General features: G+C 39.6%; 2 protein-coding genes across 4 annotated transcripts; one reads left to right on the top strand and one right to left on the bottom strand.

Annotated features, from left to right (window-relative positions):
• Positions 1-227: 227 nt before the first annotated feature.
• Positions 228-10,722, bottom strand: LOC113172267 (serine/threonine-protein kinase OSR1-like). Its single transcript, XM_026375160.2, has 17 exons — positions 10,500-10,722; positions 9,847-9,959; positions 8,925-9,033; positions 7,456-7,597; positions 6,732-6,787; positions 6,455-6,564; positions 6,248-6,349; positions 5,878-6,011; positions 5,707-5,755; positions 5,533-5,598; positions 5,204-5,326; positions 4,689-4,724; positions 4,402-4,542; positions 3,844-3,949; positions 3,664-3,732; positions 3,397-3,461; positions 228-3,261 (listed from the first exon to the last, which is right to left on the bottom strand). The coding sequence occupies exons 1-17, from the start codon at positions 10,567-10,569 to the stop codon at positions 3,187-3,189; spliced, it is 1,566 nt and encodes a 521-aa protein (XP_026230945.1). The 5' UTR covers positions 10,570-10,722; the 3' UTR covers positions 228-3,186.
• A 2,132-nt stretch (positions 10,723-12,854) lies between these two features.
• On the top strand, positions 12,855-22,728 carry LOC113171421 (1-phosphatidylinositol 4,5-bisphosphate phosphodiesterase delta-1-like). 3 transcript variants are annotated; one of them, XM_026373755.2, is made up of 15 exons: positions 12,855-13,300; positions 14,936-15,094; positions 15,841-16,069; positions 16,263-16,392; positions 16,544-16,772; positions 17,349-17,550; positions 17,875-18,019; positions 18,118-18,270; positions 18,380-18,529; positions 18,612-18,771; positions 19,042-19,158; positions 19,284-19,462; positions 19,559-19,691; positions 20,346-20,495; positions 20,737-22,728. In XM_026373755.2, exons 1-15 carry the CDS (start codon positions 13,252-13,254, stop codon positions 20,826-20,828), a joined length of 2,277 nt encoding a protein of 758 aa, XP_026229540.1. In that variant the 5' UTR covers positions 12,855-13,251; the 3' UTR covers positions 20,829-22,728. The 3 variants fall into 3 exon arrangements, with proteins under 3 accessions (XP_026229540.1, XP_026229539.1, XP_026229538.1); XM_026373754.2 differs by lacking the exon at positions 12,855-13,300 and adding an exon at positions 14,454-14,589 and having other exon boundaries at positions 18,615-18,771; XM_026373753.2 differs by lacking the exon at positions 12,855-13,300 and adding an exon at positions 14,454-14,589.
• The last annotated feature ends 158 nt before the right edge of the window (positions 22,729-22,886 follow it).

The raw sequence follows: 22,886 nt of genomic DNA, 5'->3' as shown, positions 1-22,886 counted from the left end.
CTACATCATTTTCCCACACACGACACGTCCAACAAACTCAGGTAGATCATCTTATTATAATAGTGAAAATAGATGTTTAACCATCTGACTGAAGCAGTAATGAAATGTGTGGTCAGCGCACACTCAGGCCTAAAAGTACACTTTGTTAATGGTTGATGTGTTAAAGACACAAACACAACAAAAACTGAGCTTTGACACATCTTGTTTTAAACAAACATCCTCACTCGTTGAATTTCATCATGTGACTTTATTCAGCTACTAAAAATCCTTTTGCATGTGTCGACATTTTTCAACAATTTATATCATTTGTCAAGGAATCGCTTTCATTTTATCACAAATACGCCATTTCAAATTATGCATGTGTAGATGTACACATTGTATGATTAAGCTCATTAAAAATATATGTGATGTTCTGTGCGACAGGAAAGCAAAAAAAAAAAAAAAAAAAAGAGAAACGAGTTCTTGCCAATCATCTAATTGAATTACCACTAATCATTCGATGTCATCACAAAGAGGCAGAATTATAGTTTGAAATGATAAAGGGGATATAAATTTAGAAATTTAAACCTTAGTCTTTTGATAATCACCAAAAATCACACACTTACAGACAAAGAGAGAAAAGTGTAACCCGTGCCTGTTAAAATACAATTTTATCCATTAGCCTTTGGACAGGTTTTTCTTATTATATCTTAACTGCATATCATCACATCAAAGAACAGAGTGTGATTACAAGCCCAATGCAATCCCAAAAGTACATGTTTAAAAATCGATATGGTGCCAATTGAGCAAATCATTTGTGCATGATTAGTGATGCTCTGAGAAAGGCCAACAGTGGAAAACACGTTCAAAACAAAATCTGTGTACTGAGCATGATGAATCTCTGGTTCTCGTCTGGTTCCTTAACCACTATTTACAAGAAAAATGTTCCTTTTCTCCGACATGTATATTTAAACTGTCAGTGCATCTATATCATTACATACAAACCTCATGGTGCTTGTGTTAGTGGAGTTGCCATCATACATTTACCACATCTTTACACACACCAATTACATCAGTACCTGGACTAGGAGCTGTTTATCGCAGCCCTTTGCACACGGTACGAAACAACCATACAGCTACACTGGGAGTGAATTGTTGGAGAGTGTTTATAAAGCACAGAGGACTACAGTACTGTTAGAACAATTTGCCAGATGACAAAAAAACAACTGGCTTAATGAGGGGCTTAAAGGGCTACTTCACCCAAAATAAGAAAATATTACTTATAGTGGTATCCAGCCATGCAGACAGATTTGTTATTGTTTGCTGAGGCTTGTCTCAAGATTCCTGCAGCCATTAGTACAACAGAGGTGACTGGAATTTTGTTGTTTGCACTGAAACCAGAGTCTACAGCTGTACAATCATGCTATCGTGTTCACAATGACAGCAAGCTTAAGTTCACCGTCTTAATGGCTTAACGCCTGCTAATTATCACTAAACATGAAGTACAGCTGAGTACGATGGGAATGTTGTTAGTTTTGTAGATACTTGGTCAAAGAACAAAAGGAAATATAAAACCTTGGCACTAGTTAAAAAGTTTTGGGACCACCAAAATTTTTAGAAATGATCCAGTCAAAAAAAAAAAAAAAAAAAATTGCCAAATGATGACAAAGTTAAGTAAGGGAATCTCCATCCAGCTTTTTAGAACAGTTATTTCCAAAATGGCCGCTTTTACTTTAGATAATCCACAGACTACACTGTCACACCATTTCTTCAACAGGTCAACAGTTTTAGTAAAAACTGTTCAGAAATGGCTACTGGGGGTAAAACTCATCAAGACCAAATGTCTCAAAACCTTCACTCACACCTAAACCTAAACTATCTAAATGCCTTTTGAAGGCAAGTGACTAAATATATTTTTGATCAATTTTGGTGAACTGCCCCTTTTAAGGTTGTTTTACTTTGGTAGAGCACGTTCAGTTTTTGAGAATGCACACCTCCACAGAAGTTCATGAGTAGGCAGCCTGCCAGCATTCAGGATTCTTCTCAGCTGTTAGATCAATTATTGTAAACAGGCTACACGACCTCTTACAAGGGGACATGGAAAACAGCAATGACCCGTGTACGTTTGTTGGCATGTTAAGTTACACTTACTACTTATGAGTAAAGGTGCTTTCGGCTGCACATTTTGCTGGTTGACTCTTTTTGAACTCCTGTTGTGGTGCACACACACAAAAAATGGTTTAATTCAATCCAAGAGAAATATATTAGTTATCAGTGGCCAAGTGATGGAAAGAAAATAATTATTGCATAGTACAAGAATATTAGGCAGGTCTCAATCTGGGAAAGTAATACGGCCTTTAATCTCTCAGGAAAAACAGCATCTGTCAAAGTTTTTGTGTTATAACTGCAACAATTTTGGGACAGTTAGAGTTTATTTGTGTATATCTGAATTATTTCAGTAGTGCAGTCAGAGCCTAAACTCTTTGGTTATGTTTGACAGAACTACTACACTCTGTGGAGAGAAGAAATCATTGCACTGCCTTAGGCTGGTCCTGATAAAGGACTTTGATAATTAAAAAATTTACCTAAACCAATGGTAGAATGTGTTATTTGTGTAAGTGTTAAAGGATTTCTTAGATTTCTCAGTCAGGTGTACATAAAATTCACCAAGTAATCACACAGACTTAATTTTTCACCAATCGCACGAGTAAAATGTGAAGTTGGACGAACTAAGGCTCAATTTATACTTTTCAATTTCAGTTTAGTTTTATGTGCCATATAAACGTGGCACGACACTCAAGTGAGTCTTGTGGCACATTTGACTTAAATGAGAAAAAAAAAAAGGCAATTATGTCCAAGAGATGGTTGGACTGTGCTTATGTATGAAGAGGAAGAAAACAAAGAAAAAAGGGTTGATATGGTTGATTGCATCTCTTCTCCCATTTACTGTATAAGCGCACTGTAAACGTTTCAAGTGTGATTCCTGTGATGAACTGAGCCTCTTCTCAATGTGGTCCTCATGCATCCTGCAGTAGTGTCACACTTCTGCCAGCTTCATGTCTCCTCCTCCATCATCATCATCATCATCATCATCATCATCATCTACCTTCTCCTCCTCTCTTTGGCAGTAGTGGTTTCTTGGAATTGACTACAATGCAGCTGTGCAATACCATTCATTTCTGTCCTTTGTTGCCGCCTGTATTTGACTTAACTGATGCTGAGCTGCGCAAATCCAATGAGTTTAACATCATCAGGGATTTCCGACTCCTCCACACCAGATGCCTGGAGGACAGGAGCAACAAGACTTTAATGTATGATCCAAATAACTGACCTGGGAACCTGGGAAATCTGTATTTTACACATCAATAGACAGAAACCACTGTACTGCATCATAAACATTTATGCTAATGTACTCACCAGTTTAAAGGTCAAATTTTTGTTACTATGAGGATCATCAACAATCTTCTGCAAATTGGCAGCAACTACACAGGAGATGAAAGAAAGGGAGGGAACCACTTCAGATGACATTTGTGAAAACAATAATGCTAATAATTCATATATTAAAAAAACGGCTATAGAAATCAAGTTTTAAAATGAATGTAAAATAAGTCAGTGAAATGACTTAAATAGAAAACCTGTCAAACTGCAAACATCCCATCATACTATGCTACTCCTATTACTTACCAATGACTAAGTCCCTCCCGTCAACCAGACCTGCCGAGACCAACTCCTGGGAAACTCCGTCAGCAGAGTCTGAGGGGAGACAATGGAAAAACAAAAACAAAAAAGAAACACAGAGTAAGATATGGTACTGGAATGTAATAACACATGTGAAGAGAGAAAACTCAAGGCAATCATATCTACCTCTGCCAGGCATGAACTCAAATCGGATGTCATTGAGTTCCTTTTTGGGATTCCTCAGTCTCAGGACGAGGCTGATGGGAACACTAGAATTGGCTGCAGTAGGATCCTACAACAGCAACAGTAAATGGGTTAACACAGTAACTCTGCTTAGAATAGACAACGGGGAGTTAAGAATGTTTTACTCTCCCCTCCACTGGTAGTTTTGGTCACTTGAAGTCAAATTACTACTTTTAGTCATCACAACATGCATAAGAGTACCCAGAGACAAGTCTACAGTACATCATCGTGATTAAGACAGGGCCAGAGGATTTGGCTGAACAAAACTTTTAAATCCAAACTAACAAAAACTGATACAGTTGACAAGAAAGACAGCTCCAACTGTTTATGTGATGATGCAACAAGATGCTGATTAGCAAGTGTCTGAAACCTTAATTTACTACTCACACTGAGTGGATTACTGAGTTTACAATATATAGGGAGCAATGAATGAGTGAACAGGGAGTGATTTCAGACAAAGCCTGGGTTAATGAACTCTCTCCATACAGTATTTGTTTTAACCTGAGCATGTGAAGGACTGCCTGTTTGAGTGGGAGCCTGTGGTGGAACATCCTCTCCTGACTGGCCCACATTTGCAGGTCTCTCTGGTGCAGCACCGGGTGGTTGCAAATGTCCTGCGGAGCCATCTGCTGGTGGGAAAAGCTAAGACACACAAGTTTGCAAATACAGTAAATCAAAGCACGCTACAGTTTTGACTTAAACACAAAAGACAGCCATACAGACTCCTCTGTCAAGACGTGACATTAGTATCAAGATTTTCAGATCATGTCCACTACAAACAGACTCACCTCGATATTCTGGGAGCCGTCCTTCACTCTGGGTGACTGCAGAATGGACATGACAGATTGTCAGGATTAAAAACATGCAGTTCTCCTTTATTTCCCCCCATTGATTGGTCTGATTATTTGTTTCAGTAGGACTGAATGAATGTGACATAAGGCAGGTGATGCTGAACACAAGGCTTAACTGAATCACATGAGTGCGAGTGTGAACACACATTAGTGTGAACAGATGATATGAGCAGGTGGTTTGGGTCTGCTGGCCAAATTGGGACTCAAAATCAATCCACTCTGGCTCTCAGCCTCACTTAAAAAGGAATATTTCTGCACTGCTGACAAGTTGTTCAATTATTTTGTATATATATTATACTTTACTTACACTAACACAGGAGGCCTCAAAAAATGCAAAGTCAAGTGTAGGTACTGACACCACCTGCTGGCTAAAGGGGTTCCTTAAGCAATACAGTAAAGTTTTCAAGTAAGCAAATGTGACTTTTGGAGAATGCAGGCATGCACAGTCTCACCCGCAGACCTGCCACAGCAGCTTTGCCCTCCTCACTCTCCTCATCCAGCTCATCATCGCTCCACTCCCATCCACCGTCCTCTGTCTTGTGGAGACGCCCGCTCGAGCCAGGCACGCGACGCACCTACAGCAATCCATAAAAAAGACCAAAAAAAAAAAAAAACAATGTGGAAAAAAGTTCTTTAAGGGTGTCATTTCTATTGCAGCATGTATTAGACAGAAAGTGAGGAAACTGGGACACCCCCTGGGCAAGACAGCCAATACATTTTACACACAGCAGACAAATGTTCAACTAGAGAGCGTTCAATGAATTACTAATGAAGGTCAAACCTTTTTTGATCGCTCTGTTATTGTTGGACCTTTCTGGAGAAGCCTCTCCTCCAAGTACTCATTGTTCTGCAACAGAAATTCAAACATTTCATACAGGACCTATAACTATTCGTTCTGAAACATGTAATATATAATATTTTTAGTTTATTTTTTTAACAGTGATGCATGTCTCACCTTGGCTTTTGTAAAGAATTTGTGCTTCAGCAGCTCAGCAGCAGTTGGCCTAAATAGGAAGAGAAACAGGGCTCCTCATCATATTCATAACACAACGATGGAATCTAATGGAAAGCAAAAGCAAAACAAGCACAACTTTAAGGTAATACCAGGCAGAAAGGTCTCATTCACCTTTTCTCAGGATCTTTCTGTAAACACAGAGAGAGCATCTTCCTAAAGGACTTCCCATACTTCTTCACCATTTCCTTATCGGTGATGCCCGTCTCCAGACAGGGAGGGTCGTTCTGCAAAGTCAGCATCAGCACCTACAGCCATGCAAAGATTCAGCTTCAGTAAAAATATATAAAATCAACTGTGAGACACTGTGAGGAGAGCGACTAGACAGAAGCAAACAGACTCTTAAATTTTCCACAAAATATAATCTATTGATACAACATGCTACAGAACTCTGTACAGTTGAATGGTAAAGTATTACAAGCACAAATGTGACATGTACTTCATAAGACAGTTTGTTGAAAACAGAGTAGACAACTTCAGTTACCTTCATAGGTGGGTATTTGTGATATGGTGCAGCTCCAGTGGCCAGTTCAATCGCTGTTATACCAAAACTCCAGATGTCAGCTTTGAAGTCATAGCCACGGACCTGCAGAGCAAAGACAGAACCATGTGAACAAAGAGCTCCTTTAACATCATATAGTTATGAAGAATTGCAGAGAGACAAAAAGCCATGTCAAAAGAGGCCTCCAACCTGCTCCATGACTTCTGGGGCCATCCAGCATGGAGTTCCCACAAATGTCTTCCGAACCTTGTTCCTAGTCATGTCTCCTCCTGTTGCTAGAAAGGCACTCACACCGAAGTCTAGGATGTTTGTAGAGTGTAATTGTGAATGAAACAGGGAAAAAAAAGATAAGCAGATTAGACTATCATTAGCTCATTTGGATACGGCATCAGAATTTAAATACAGGATGTGACTCTATATCATTTTAAGGTACAGAAACAGGGAGGGTGACGAGAAAACACTGTACCAGCAATTTGCACTGAGCCATCATCCCCAAGCAGAATGTTTCCAGCCTTCAGATCCCTGTGCATGAAGACACCAAGGATTAAAACATGACAATCAACATTTCACAAGTGAGTGACTGAACCAACAGGGGAGTGACGAGGCTGCGAATGAACAAACACTTAATGCTCCTGCATACAAACAAGTTAAAGGTGCACCTTTGATCTGCATCACGCAAGTCCACATGATTTCTATTTGCATATAATGAGTGCAAACAGAAGTGGATTAACCTTGTCCCAACCTCCCTTCCGCTCTCTACCTGATTAGATGTAAGTCAGTTAGCCACAGCATCTGAGCTCAATCAACAGCTGCTCCATCTGGTGAAATACTGTCTACACACTGCCGTTTAAATGTAGCCTCAGAAACATTTTATTTTCACTTAATATGATCAATAGTGAGCAAGTGTGAATCCAACAGTGCACAGAATATACAGAAAGGCTTTTCTTCTCAATGGCGGTTCAGTGTACCTGGGAGGTACTTTCATGTAAAACAAACCTCCTTAATTATGCATTTTCAATGTAGTAAATATTGAATGAGTGAGGCCTACTGCAAACTGCACACTCATACGGAGAGATGAAAGCCTCAGAGGCTAAGTGAAAGTGGAGTGTACTGTATGGTGTTACATAGAGGCTATAAAGTAGTAACAGAGCATCAGCCCTGCAGCCTGGTGACACATCACTGTAACTCACCGATGAATCTGCCCGTTTTTGTGCAGGTACTCCAGCCCCTCCAGTACTTCTTTCAGGATGGTTGCAATGCTGGCCTCATCCAGTACTCCATTCTTGTGCTCACCACGAGAGATGGTATGCTTGATGATGTCTAACACTGAGCCTGAGTGAGAAGAAGAAGCTTGTCCCATGACATGTTGACAGTACATGGTACGGGGGGAATCTCCAGTTTGGCAAGTATTTGAAGGCACAATGAGAAAAATTTAACTGATAGTGGTTTGTACTCTAAACAAACTAGTATTGTTGTAACCTGCTTCATCACTTTACAAAAACACAGCAAGCCATAACTTTACATCGCCAGACCCCCTAAACCTGTAGAATAAGCAGAATTTCAAATGTGTTTCTAATGATCAATAACCTTTTTTACTGATAAACTTGCATTAGCAAAAAACATGAAACTGGGACTGGTTTTGTAGATCTCATGGCAGTAGTATTGATATATAATTACATTCTTTAATTGACCTCTTCATATAGATGTTTGCATTGTTGGTGTCAAAGTCCAGCATTCCTGCACTGGATTCAAAATGTCTAGCAGTACCCATGTATTCATGCAACACATGTTTTTAATTTTATCCCAATAATATCAGCCTCCTTGTTTACTGTTCACTCTTTGTTTAAATACACTGTAAACAAATACAAACTAATACACCAGTTGTACTGTATTATTATTGAGTGTTTTCAATTAGTGTTTGCTGTAGTATTAAACTGTGCTCATACATACCACTGTATGTTTTAAAATCAAGTAGGACTAAAATCTTAATAAATTCATATTCGTACAAAACATTTTCAAGCCACATTCTAATTACTTCTTACACCTCTAACACATTTCAGTTACCTGTTAGACTTAGATACAGTATTATACTGGCACAGCGGGTTAATGGGTATAAACAAGCTGAAATCTGCCCTCTTACTCAATCAGTCTCAAGATTACTTTGTCCCTCCCATCTCAACTGAATTATGTGGCATGCCTACGGAATGAAACCTGAACATTTTGGACAATATTATAACAAGATATTTGCAAGTCTCAGAAGCCTAAGAATAGGCGTTTTTGTGCTATTGACAAAAGGATAAAGGCAGGATGCATTAATAATAGGTTTACATTACTGTATATCAGCTATCAAATATAGTAGATAAACAAAAAATATCCCAGTGCTACATTAAATTGTCCATACATGGCCTGTTACTTCAGCAAGTAAGTAAAGTAGAACTGAACAGAACCTCTGCCCCAGAATTTCAAAGTATATTCAACAGCAGCAACAACAACATAATGTTTCATTGTATGTATCTATGTAAGCCCTGAATGTAAAGAGGCTACAGGTGATTTTATCCAAACAATCAAACATTCACACAAGCTCAGACCCAGCTAATTATGACAACTAAAGTTAAGTCAGACTTAAGGTGTACAACTGCTTCAACTGGACAGGACTTACCACCACTGAGCAGCTTCATCACCAGCCACAGTTCATCCTTCACCACAAAGGAGGTATAATAAGACACAATGTTTGGGTGGTGGCACTGGCTCATAGCTTGAATCTCTTTCTACATAAAGAAGAAAGAAAAATGTGGGACACAAGGTCAAAGAAGAAGCAGAAATGTTAAAGATATTATATGTTATTGATACATTTACAATAATGACCTACATTGCAAATAACAAAGAAGATATGCTACGCAGAGCCAAGTAATCTCTGCATTTCTAATATAAAATGTCACATCCACTAAACAAACATTTCAAATGCATTACCAAGATCACTAAACAAGCCTCATATGTAGTCGTATGGTAATGATTTTGTTATACTGATTTTGCAGATGTATTTTGTCTTTAGATCTCTAGGTGTATTAGCGTAGGTGAAGTAAATTATTGAAATTAATACCAAAGACTGGTTAATAGCACTACTGTATTAAATACTTTGACATAATCTCATTGATTGAACAAATAAATTTAATCTTTTTATTTTACCTCTTAATTATTAATCAAGAACACAACAGTATCATGATGTGTACTGTGCACTCCAATTATGGACACAGAATTACAAATAATCAATTTTGCACCCCATTGCAACACTTTGTCTTCCAGTCAATCACATCTGTTCATCACTAAAACACTAACTAATGGATTGAGTTGACAGACTGAACTTTGACACACAGAAATATAGTAATTATTCACACTTCATTTGTCTTTGTCTGTTGTTTCTTTGACCCAGCTCTAGTACTAAGGAGCGGTTGTGGTATCAAGCTTTTGATCTTTTGTTGATGATAAGACCCCACCAACACACCCCTGTCCCAGCAAACAGATAAACATATTCACACATTTGCACTGAAGTTAAACGTCCATATATTGCTGCAGTTTCTTACCAGGAGCTCATCCATGCTAGTTTGACACTTTTCCAGGTTGATGCGTTTGATGGCTACCTTCTCCTTTCTCGGTTTGCAGTATGCCGCCTGAACAACTGCAGTGGCTCCACTGCCTGAGAAGAACAACATTAAGAGTAAAACCATCACACTGTAAGAGCAGAGGTACCTCGGCTCTGTTACATATTTCCATACAATAGGAGAAGATGCTAAATTTTAATAGACGTAAGATTCAGGACTCATTTACAGTGAACTGTATATAGATGCGACATAAATTCGTAAATGATCTTGTTCAAAAGCATTACTCGAGTTTCCCGAACTAATGTAAAATATAATTTGCTGTAACATTATCCCACTTCTGACAAAAGAGTACCACCCTCTCAAACAGCCAGCCTTCACGGACAGTTTATGTTAGTTAGCTGTTTAGCTTTGAATAGGTTTAGCTAGCTAGCAAAGCTATCTGACCTTAGCTCGCCAAAGAGCAGAAAGTTAATTTAGTTGGAGCCTTTTTCGATGTTTGTATAGGCTGTGACTGACCTCCTGTTAGCTAACGTTACAGACATTTAATGCTAGTTGGCTAGTGGTAATTGGCAGCCGACACTAATGTGAAGACAGAAGAGGCTACAGCGCTAATATTAGCAAGCTAAGCTACTCACCTATCACCTCATTGAGTTCGTAGTCATCCCTGTCGATCGACCAGGGTTGAGAGGACTGATCATCTGCCATGACGTCGTTATTCTAACGGAGCAAACGGTGTTTATAAACGATAACAGAAACGCTGTCTGAAATGATATCTTAGTAATTACTCCATTCGGTTGCGATGATGCTGGCTCCTGTTCCGCTGACAACTCCTACCGCTCATGTCAACACAACTTTACGCGAGACTGACGCGCTGGACTACGTCAGAGGTCAGGAGGTGGGACAGAAATGTCGCCATCTTGAGTGTGGAAGGGAACCCTGTGACCAAATATAATAATATCAGAAAACCAAAATCAAATATCTTGTCATTGTTAACTGAAACACTTTAGTCTTTATAGGAGGGATGTTATTTTTGTGTTTGTGTGTGTTTTTTGTTTTTTTTAAATGAAAAGTAATGTATAATTATGGCCTGGAAATGTGGAAGGTGTGTAAAAAAAAAAAAGCTCTATAATAACACAGCTCTTTCATGAAAAGCAAATTGGCAGCATACTATAAAAAAAGTAAATAAAACTTAAGACCGTATATATGATAAACAAATTAACACTAGATAGAACATTTTAAATTTCTGCATCATCAAACATTTATTATCTTATCTAAATTCCTCTATGGGACATGTGCGCTGCCTAACCCCCCAGACATCTGCATAACTTACGCCACATGAATCGTTGTTGTGAGACATGGGGCTGTTTTGCAGAAACCAGCAAGCTGGTATTAGTGGTATGTGAGGAAACAGCCGGGCCTGTTGTTGCTTGTTATTCAGGCCTACTCACCAAGGAAAGCTAGGAGACATTATCAACCAAAAGCAGTCACTCACAGTTTTTCATTTGCATTACTTTGAAATGAGGAGAAGTTTTTATTTGAGTTGCTGACTCCATTTTACTGATTACAATACAATTCGTGTAAACTGGATTCCTACATGGCTAGATCCCACATTAGACTTTACACTTTCAGGTTTCACTACTTTATTTTAGCCTAGAGAATAGTTTCAGTATGATCAAGAACAATACAGTGAGTTGTGTGTTATTAGTTCAAATAGACTGTGTTTGTTGTTGCTGACCATATTTATATAGAGTATTTTAAGACTAAGTTAAGCCTACATGCAAAGTAATTCCAGCAAAGGCTTCACTGAGCTCTTCTTGCAGTTAATCTTTAATATTGTACAGTTAATATAGTCTTCAATATAATTAGTATTCCAACTCACAGACTACAGATATTCAGCAACATCATTTAAAACACAACACAAAAGACAAATGACTGGTTATGTAAGCTAGTAAAGCTGTCAAGTGATTCTCTCTAACTTCAAGCTGTGCTGCAGCTCATTCCTGTAATAAGTAGGCTACCAGAAACCAGTCGGTTCCAGTTCAAAGTTGGTATGAGGAACTCTTAAAGGCAGTATCTCTTCTGATCTGGTGGCCTGATTATATGATCTCATAACTAAGAATATAAAAAAAAAATTCAGCAGCTTAGGTAGCAAGGCTGCTTATACATGATACCTGTCTGCAATAATAACCAGAACTGACCAGTGGTTCAAGGATAGTGTCAATCCATGACATCCATGGCAAGAACAACAGAGAAAGAAAGTAACTGCAATGTTTTCTTTGATTTAACAGCCTTTTTAAAGTTTGTTTGTTTGTTTGTTTGTTTGTTTGTTTTGGGATATCAGCCAAGATATGTTTAAGATCAAGGTTGCCAATGGGAAATAATTAAGTCTGGCACAAGTTCACATCTGCAGTGATGGTTTACTGTGGTTTTAAGAAAACGTGAATTTACTGTACATCACTGATCCAGATCCAAATACCTTATTGCGCTGTGTTTCCGTGTTTGTTTCCCTGAACCTCGCAGATTTTCTAAGTGGCCGGAAGCTCTCCCCCTGATGCGGCATTAAAGCTCACTCAGCCTCATGCTGACAGTGTGTTGAGGGTAAGCCAGGCCTGAAAGGGAAGTGCTGAGAGCCACAAGAGCCTCAACACACCAGCGATTGCAGTGCTATTATCCTGCCAAGACAAAGCTGCACATGAAAAGGAAAGAAAAAAAAATTTTTTCATGTGCTCCATGCAGTGTCACCAATAAGCTCAAACTCAATGTCAAAGCTATGTACTGGCTGCAAACCAAGTACGCTTTTCAGCCCCCTCCATCATTTACCTTTTGTTCAGCTTAGGAGCAGATGCCCACATGAATACAACCTCCTTTGGCAGAGGTTGACTGAACACATTGTGCAATTGGACATTTTCCACAATCTAAATATAAATAATATAAATATTACTGATTTCAGTTTCTTGAAGCTAAAGGGGTGCTTCTCTGGTGAACTTCCCCTCCCCGTTCATTCACACAGAGAGTTTCTGTTCTGTTCTGCAGAGTTATGAAAGGCATGGACTCAGACATTTTTTTTTTCCACAGATTATCAGGAGATAGAGTGGCATAGTTTCAACGCTGGATGCAAAGTGAAATAGAAGGTATGTGAACCAGCCCCAGGCCTGATGCCTCAGCTGATGTTAAGGTGTAACCTACTCTCTTGTGACATCACCAGTGCAGCTTGCATTGCAGCCCAGTAAAACCGGCTGACACCATTCAGACTGCCAGAAAAACCCACCTGTGTGGCCGCCTCCGACGCGCTCTCTTGTCCGCTGCGCACTCCGGAGAGAAGGAGATAAAACACGGTGCACCACGTGAAAGGAGAGGGGGGGAAAAGGCAAGAAGAAAAGAAAAGGAATGAGTTCAGAAAGGATGGAAGCGAACGGGATCCACAAGAAAAACAGTGGTAGGACACGTTTTGGATTTTAAACTTAAAGTAAATTAAACTTTAAAGCGCGCTTTGCGTTTGTTGTGATTGTTCATGTTTCAGCTGAATTATCTTCAAACCAAAATGGCCAGTGATCAATTTTTACTACTTTTTTATACATTTTAATTGTTATTATCAAAGTTTTTTTTTTCTTTTCTTCAAGTGCTGCAGATATTTAATGCACAGAGCATATTTGGATTTGAATGCGATCGTCTGTGCACATTTTTAGTCGTGTTTTTAACTCTACCTAAAGGCGTGGCTCCTCAGTTTCACCTCACTGCAGACAAACAAGTGCTGCCAAATCAAACAGCCCCCAGCCAAAGTTAACTTCAGACCTATGCTGCAAGCATGGATAAACTCCACGAGGGCTCACATGTGTCTGTCCTCGGTATTCAATGTGTTTTTTAACCTATAAACTTTCAAAACTTAAAAAAAAAAAAAAAAAAAAAAAGTTGAATTAAATCACAGCGCCCTCAGTACATCGATGTCACCGCTAGATGGCGCTTGCAAGGCGCTGATAAACACGCTAATTAAATCTGACAAAGATCATTTAATTAAAGCTTAAATGTGATATAGTTGGCTACACTATATATTTTTTACACATTCACTGTATTCAATACACAGACATTGCCTTATTTTGAGGTTTGTTTGTAACTTTAGTATGGTTAACGGTGTTTCTTAAGCTAATTAAAAAACCGCCGCTGTTGCAGATTTACGAGTGACCGTGTTAACTGGTGACCGACTTCCGAGTGCGTCGCCGGTTGCTGTTGGTTACGGCAGCTGTTAGAAACAGGAAGAAGGCGCGTTAGTTCTCCGTGTTAATTTATCTTATTTTTATTGCAAAAAAAAAGTAGCTAAAAGGTCATTTGAAAATAAAAACGAGCAATAATCGGGCACAGTTTGAACGTTTCTCGTACACGTGACTTTCTCTGGTCTGTTTTGCGTTTTGTCGAATAGATGTAAACGACTGTAATATTAATATGACAGTAGCAGCCAGTGCTATTAGCTCAGGTACGTGTCCGGCTGTCAGACCTGTGTATAAAGGGAGGAGAGCCGTGTCACTCATGATCAGTGAACTTTGAATGCGGCTGGTCGACGCCCCTTCCAAACACTGCTCGCTCCCAGAGCCTTGTGAACACAGTCTAGAGTTTCAGCACCCGGAGGCGCCATGAAATGCGTGCAAAGACAACCAAAACTCAGCAGATCTGAGGAATTGCTCTGCTATGCCAGAAGCCAGAAGGTGATACAAGTGAATACAAAGCTTCTAGGTAGGCTGCACTGCAGTTATTTGAATATTATCTGGTGGTAGAAGTGATCAAAGGCTGATCTTGGATCAGGCTTTTGCTTTGTGTTGAGCTCAACTTGTTTTTTTAAATATGTAAATGTATAATCCTGCATGGTAAAGAGTTTTTAATCGTCCTGTTTAAGGTTGTCACCTTGGATTGTGGTTTTAGGTATTAGCCCTTTTTATAACTTCCCTGATGAGATGAGCGCAACTTAAACTAGGAGGCAAGAGATATATGGGTTGTATAAAACAGGCTTTTGCTCAGCAGTTTTTTAGAATTGCAGAGATCGGTCAGTTAAAGTTTTACTCTGTGCTTCTCTGTCTGTCAGGTATGGAGGGCGATCCGGACCTCAAGTTTCTCTTGCAAGGGGGGGAGCTTCTCAAGGTCCGCTCCACGTCCTGGAAGAAGCCGCGTTACTTAAGGCTCCTGGAAGATTGCAAGACTATGTGGCGTGAATCTCAGAAAACCTTCAAGACAAATGAGACCTGTGAGTTCGAACCCAGCACCCCACCTGAATGTTTTTAAAAGCCAGCAAACCTCTGACACACCTGTCTGGTATTGTGGTGGATACGTCTCACGTCTCCTCTTTACCTCTGTTACCTACACCCGATAACATCTAGCACATTTGTGTCTATAATGCCGACACAACTACAATCAGTGAAATCTTTTGTCAGCTTGGGTACAACTGACCACATGATGTAAAAAAATATTTGTCTTAAAGTCTTGCTATTGTCATACACACCTGTTGCTCATGTCAGCAGTGATATGGTTTGTAGGTGTGTTTATAGAGTGATTTTTTTTTTTTAATAGTGCATGGAGGTGTGGCTCTTCACACACTATAATGTCTCCGCTTGAATTACATCAACAAATATTTCTCATACAGCCACAATCTTATAACTGTAATAGTGTAGTGTATTTATTTTTTATGTTGCCATGTATGATGACATCAAATGTTTTAAGTCTGCAGCCAATAACTTTGAGTATGAATTTCACTTCAGCAATTGGAAGCAGTTTGCAAACATTAAATTTCTTGAAACTTGAATTGTGACACTTGTGTTGAAATGTGACCTTTGTGTTTAGCAAGCAGGCTGATCTGTGATGCCTAAACATATCAAATGTACAAAGAACAGCTTTGTTAGCAGGACTAGACATGCAGGGGATTGAGTAAATAAAATGCTCAGGAATGTGCATCTATGGTCAAAATAACTTTTGTGATTCTTTGCGTATCTTCAGTCTCGCTCGAAGACATCGCCGAGGTGCGGAGGGGCCGTCAGTCAGAGGGCTTAAAGAAGTACACGGAGGAGCAGGCGGAAGGTTGCTGCTTCTCCATCATGTTCAAGGGACGCCGCAAAAATCTGGACTTCATTGCGAACTCAGAGGAGGAGGCTAAACAGTGGGTCAACAGCCTGGAGAAATTAATCTCCAACATAAACAACCTCAACAGCCAGCAGAAGACAGAGCAGTATCCTTGTCATGGTCGTGGACATTAACTCACTAAGATCTACGCTGTATAGTAGTTTAGTGAAGTGATCACTGTCATCAGAGGGTTTACTCCTCCCATCTGCTTTCCTCAGCTATTTTTGTTAATGCTCTACTTAGGGGTGTGAAGACAGAACCATTATTTGTATCAGCTCCTTACATTACAAACTTTTCAGTTGGATCTTCACCTGCCTGATGAAAGCAGACAAGAACAAAGATGATAAACTGACTCAGTCAGAGGTTAAGGACTTCTTCCGTCTTATCAACATTGACATAGACGACAACTACGCAGAAATGCTCTTCAAGGTGATGCATTCAGATTTTTAATAGTTGAAATGGGGGTGATGATTAAATAATAATTAAATGAAAAAGAAGAAATGAAGAAGGAAGCTCTTTAATATTATCTTAAGTAAGATAAGTGTAAACTGTGGACTAACCTTAAATTTCTACCTTACAGGAATGCGACAAATCAAAATCTGGATACCTGGATGGAAAGGAAATTGAACATTTCTATGAGCTGTTGACCCATCGGGAGGAAATCAATGTCATCTATGGGACGTATGCTAAAACTGCTGGTTTTATGAGCCCTGAAAACCTGGTGGAGTTCCTGATGACAGAGCAGAGAGAGTTAGCTACACTGGCTGATGCACACAGAATCATAGACAAGTACGAGCCGGATGAAAATGGTCAGTACCAGGCTGTACATTTCATATCTTTTGTCCTTTAATGTCATACATTTGTGGAGGGCACACAGGACACTTATCTGTGGAGTTAATTAAATTCAAAGTTAAAGAAAAAAACTCTTTCTGCGTTACGTACAGTAGGCTCTCAAAATACACACACTGACAATGGTAATATCAATATGAACATAGAGGAAGTACTAGCTGTATAGTGAAAGTACAACAAAAAATATGAAAAGGCATAATGTGGGCCCTTCAAGGGGAAATGAAGAAGGAAAAATGTGTTTCCTGGATTCTTCACTTTTCCCATCTCTGACTTAGAAGATAAAACGCAAGTGAGAGGAACAAGGAGACATCTTAAAATAAGTGCTGGGGCATCCAGGCTGGTCTAAAAGTTTCTGTAAATGACTGATAAAATACAAAGTCCTTTTTATTCTTCCGGTATGATGGGCAGAATGAGCAGCATCATAAAAAAATAAGAATAGTTACATAATGGCGGCTTTACCTAACCTAAAATTAAAAGCAACAGTACGAGTCATTTTTATTTCATCTTTTATTGTGGATTGTCATGTCTGCTCCCAGTCAAGGAGAAGAAGCTGCTGTCCAAAGATGGTTTCGTTATGTACCTGCACCAGCCGGAGGCCTTAGTCCTCAATCCAGAGCACAAAGACGTGTACCAGGACATGAGCCAACCCCTCAGCCACTACTTCATCTCTTCCTCGCACAACACCTACCTCATGGAGGATCAGCTCAAAGGGCCCAGCAGCACAGAGGCTTATGTCAGGTAACAATTTTCATTCATCAACCTTCAGGAATATCTCCTTTCAAGTCTTGAGTTCAGCTGTCAGAGCTGTAATACACTGATAAATTCACTGTAGTCTGCAGACATCTATCAAACGTGTGGTCTTTGCTTATCTCTCACTCCCAGAGGAGGAGGCTGAAGCTTGCAGGGTGTCTGTATTTTGAGCAAAGCACCTGAACTGATGAATAATGAAGATGAGCTCAGGCTGTTTAGTTCATAAAAACATTCTATTCCGTTGTGTTTAACTTATCTGAAGTCTTTAAGTCTTTTAGTCTTTAAGTCTAATTGTGCTTGTGGCTCACTCAGGGCTTTGATGAAGGGCTGTCGCTGTGTGGAGCTGGATTGCTGGGATGGGTCAGATGATGAGCCTGTAATCTACCATGGCTACACACTCACTTCTAAGATCCTCTTCAAAGACGTGATCAGAGCCATCAAGGAGTATGCCTTTAAGGTGAGTTTACCATCCAGTATCATAGAATATCCAGCAGCACTCTGTGTATGTAAGCTGTCCTGGTCTGAGTTCTGTGTCTTCTGCCTGGTTGTTCCCAGACGTCTGATTACCCAGTGATCCTCTCCTTGGAGAACCACTGTAGTGTGGCGCAGCAGGAAGTCATGGCCCAGCACATGAGCTCCATCCTGGGCAGTGCACTCATCACGTCTCCTCTGGGGGACAGCATGCCCACAAACCTCCCATCTCCTGAGGCTGGTGTCCAACTTGTCTACTAATCATCATCCCTGTTTGAAACCTATCATTAATAAAAACCTCACTCATGGACCTACTATGTTTGTGTGTGTGTGCATCTACCCGTAGGAGCTAAAGGGCAAGATCCTGATCAAAGGGAAGAGGTTAAACAAACTGGAGGCCAGCTTTGCTTCTGAGCCAGCAGCAGCTGACGATGCTGACGTGACAGAGGAGGAAGAGTCAAATGGTGAAAATGAACAGGAGGAAGAGAAAAGGAAGGTGAGGATGGTATCAAAGCAGAGTAAATAGCCTAATACACTGCCATATTTTAACTGACTTATGAATTCGGTTTAATTGCCAGAAGAAAAACAAGCTGAAACTAGCAAAAGCGCTGTCTGACATGGTGGTCTACTGTAAGAGCGTCCACTTCCGCAGCTTTGAGGACGCCAAAAACAACCAGAGCTTCTACGAGATATCATCCTTCAAAGAAGGAGATGCCATCAAGCTGGCCGAGGAGTCGGGTAAGCAGGACCTCGAGACGTTTTTTCTTATAGGTGCTTCTGGAAACGGTCACATATTTGACTGTACTAGAAACGGTCGCTTTTGACTTTCTGAAGTAGGTAAATGTTTTGTCAAATTGGACACTACATCACCTGTTGTCATATTACGATTAGGGTTGTGACATCTGTCACCTGTACAAAATGATGCCCCCTGCTGTGTGATGACGATTAGAAACCTAGTTTAACCCTGGTAAATAAATCTGTTCTTCGGTTTTGACGTGTCTTCTCCAGCTAACGCCTACATACGCTATAATGTGGACAAACTGAGCCGCATCTATCCAGCAGGATCTAGGACTGACTCATCCAACTATAACCCTGTGCCCCTTTGGAACACCGGCTGCCAAATTGGTAGGTTTTACAGTATCGACCCCAGAAGGACATTAACAAAATTGTCACTTAACCCTGTCTTGCTGTGATGTTTACAACATATGAGACTGTAACATATGTTTAATTTATCACATTTTCCGTTTCAGTGGCCCTAAATTTCCAGACAGCTTGCACAGACATGGATGTGAACCAGGGCAGATTCCTTGTTAATGGGAAGAGCGGCTACGTCCTGAAACCAGCCTACATGAGGGACTCAGCCACAGAATTTGACCCCATCACTCTGACCCGAGGAGACTGGCTGAAGCACAAGCTGCTCCATGTCATGGTGAGGATTTCACTGTGAACACACACAGACAGCGGCAACATTCGAACGTTCAGAGTTCATATTGTGAAAGATTGCTTTTATGAAATATGTCATCAGGTTATATCAGCGCAGCAGCTTCCCAAAGTGAACCAGAAGAAATCCTCCATAGTGGACCCGCTGGTTAAAGTGCAGGTGTTCGGAGTGCCAGCTGATGCTGCTGAGAAAGAGACACATCCTATTGAAAATAATGGTACCGTTTTATTTTTCTGTAGCCAGCACACAATAAGGCAGAGTGAGGAAGTGTTTCCCAGTGAACTATATTTATTATCAGAGTAAAACTGATTTTTTTTTTTTTCAGTTACATAAAACATAGTAAATGTAAAAGTATTTGGCATGACTTGAGCATGAGACACAGCTTGACTCATAAAATGTCCTGCTCTGTTTATACTGTATCTGTCTTTACAGACACACACAGCTAATATATTCACACCCCTGCAGCTACTCCAAATGCATTCTGGGAGGTGTGCAAAGCCTCTGAAGTAGACAAAGCAGTTAAAAGATAATGACATAATGACATAATGACAAAGTGACTAGTACTACTACAAACATATTGTACGTAATGCAGAAGTTTAATGCTTTGATGTGGCACAAGTTGTGGTCAGACGGATCGTGTTTGCTTTATTGTTGCAGCTTGATAGTAGTCCACCTCAGACAAATTCATCAGACCCAGTTTAGACATAGACACTTGTATATTGGGTTTTCGGTGGTCTCAGTAATCGTGAAATGGAAGAATTCTGAAACTCTTTCACTTTGTAATCATAGGTTATTGATTATTTATTTAAATTATTGAACTGTATTAATTTAAAGTTAAATATGAGACATCAACATGCCACATCTGTTGTAGGTTTTAATCCCGGGTGGAATGAAAACTTTCAGTTTGATGTGTACGTGCCGGACCTGGCACTTGTGCGCTTCGTCGTGGAAGACTACGACTTCATGTCCGAAAACGAGTTTATTGGACAGTACACACTTCCATTCAACAGCTTGAAAATGGGTAAGTGCTGCTGCTTGCAATGGATCTTTGCAGTTGGCATTTGTCTGGTTCTTCTGTCCTCGCTGCGACTACATGATTCAAACCACTGATGGTTCTTTGTTTGCACACTTGAACAAATGAACAGAGTGGAACTATCCCCTTATTCATCGAGCACAGAGAACTCAATTCACATGCGGAACAAAGAGTTCTTCATATTTCTGTTTTTCTGATCACTCACTGCACCCACTTTGTTCCCACACAGGATACAGACATGTTCCTCTGCTCAGTAGGAATGGAGACCTTCTCCCCTCAGCTGGACTCTTTCTGCACATCATGGTCCTTGATGCGGAGTAAGATATCACTGACTGGCATGTGAACCGGGACCTGTCTTAGCTGTTTCTTAGTATTGACAAATTTCTAATACGGTAATCTGTGACATTACATATGTGTATACTGCTCCGTAGTTTTTAAGTTTATGATTAACTTATTGGCTTTGTTACAGTAATTTGAGCAGCTACTGCTGAAGTCATAAAACATTTTATTTCAGCAACTCCGTATGTAGCTGAAAATGTTTGGGACTGAGATGTGGGTTTATTAATGCAAATACTTCACGTATGCACGACTCAAGATTTTTATAATACTCCAGATGTATCGCATTACAGCAACCACTGTCCAAACTGTTTAGTGTTTTAATGACTTGCACTAATATTCAGTTTGCAATGGCATTAGATTTTGTAAACACAGCTTGTAATCCTCATTTCTCATCAGTTAGTGTATTTTCTATTGAAATCCTTTCATTCAAATTAATCTTACAAATTCCAGAGAAACATAAGACAACATAAAAACAATGCTCTTTGATGTCAAATGCTTATTTTTCATCCCACATCACCATGACTACTTCCTAATTTTGTAAATAAATATGAATATAAACTTTTTAAAAACCCATCTCAGCCTTTTTGTTTGTCAGCAATTTAGAGCTATAGCTATATAAACCTTATTTAATCTAATGTTCAAGTAACCTGGTTATTAATCTCAACACCTCACTGCACACCCACGTTGCTTACAGTAGGTCATTTAAGGACCTACCTTTATATGCAAACAACAAAAGTAAGGAACCTGTTAGGGCTCAGCCACAGAATAAAATCATTATCTATGAACTCTGGATGGACACACCCTTAAACACTACCAATAAACTATAAAAGGAGGTCAGGGAGTAATGCACATCAACACAGAGTTTGTAGGATATTGTACTCTTAAACAGCATGAGAGCAGTTACATAAGATTACTTCATGTACTTAAACCTATACAATAAAGTTTTTCTAATCTCACAAACTCAGGATCTAGCAGCACTGGTGAGATATCCCCTGCTTTAGGCGAGACTCGTTTCTGAAACCTATCAGAGTAGGCCAATTATTTCTGCTTGACTGATAACATGCTTATCTGTTGTAATTACATACGACTCGTATCTCAGCAGTGTGCGGTGGATTGATTTCCAGTCTCGTGCTACTGCTGGCATTAATCACAAAAGTTGCCTGTTGACACCAACCAGTTTTGCACCATGTTACGTTTTGTTCACTTTCACTCCCTCATTTTCAGCAGGAGGTTGCGGTTTCCTGGTTGCTGTTCTCAAAAAAAAGCTTTGAAAGGCCACTCTGACATTACATACTCAACACTTTATGGATACTAAACCATACTAACACTTAATGAAAACACAGAGCGTTTTGCAGCTAAAGGGACACATTTTTCTTAGGAGTCCACAAAAGCAGAGTGAACACTGGGCAGAATACCAGGAACACAAATGTAGCCTCAATATTTAGTGTACATGTTAAATATGCAGCTGTATGCTAATAAGTTCTTCATAACAGCAAGTTACTCTTTCTGTAAGAGACCAAATGAAATGTTAAGAGTCTGCTGACAGAAGAAGAGCAAAATGTCTCCGTAAAAAGTGCTTTATTGTGACAATTTCAGAATGGAAATTAATTCAGAATCTGTAAAATATATGAACAGAACAAATAACGTTCTCTCTCATTGTGTAGATAACAAACCAGCTCAGGTACAGAAAGACAATGGGAACCTCTGACACAGGTCTAAAGTGATGATCTTTGGCCTTAGTTCATGTACCGTTTCAGACGTTTGAAGAAAAAATAAAAGGACATGAAAAAATTGTTTCAATGAAGCATTTTATTATGGAAAGAAAAAAACTTAAGTTCAGGATGACAACACGCTGCCAACAAACAAAGTAAGCCAACAAGAACTACTAAATGTAAAAAAAAAAAAAAAAAAAAAAAAACGTGAAGAACCTGATGTGAAAGAAGAAAAAAAAAAAAAAAAGCACAGTGACTGTGTGTTGTAGAACTTTGGTGTTAATACAAAATGATGAATGTGTGATTTTGAGAGAGGTGATATACAAAA

This window comes from Anabas testudineus, chromosome 17 (genome assembly GCF_900324465.2).
Source record: "Anabas testudineus chromosome 17, fAnaTes1.2, whole genome shotgun sequence".
Classification (NCBI taxonomy): Eukaryota; Metazoa; Chordata; class Actinopteri; order Anabantiformes; family Anabantidae; genus Anabas; species Anabas testudineus.
This window is presented reverse-complemented; position numbering and strand designations above follow the sequence as displayed.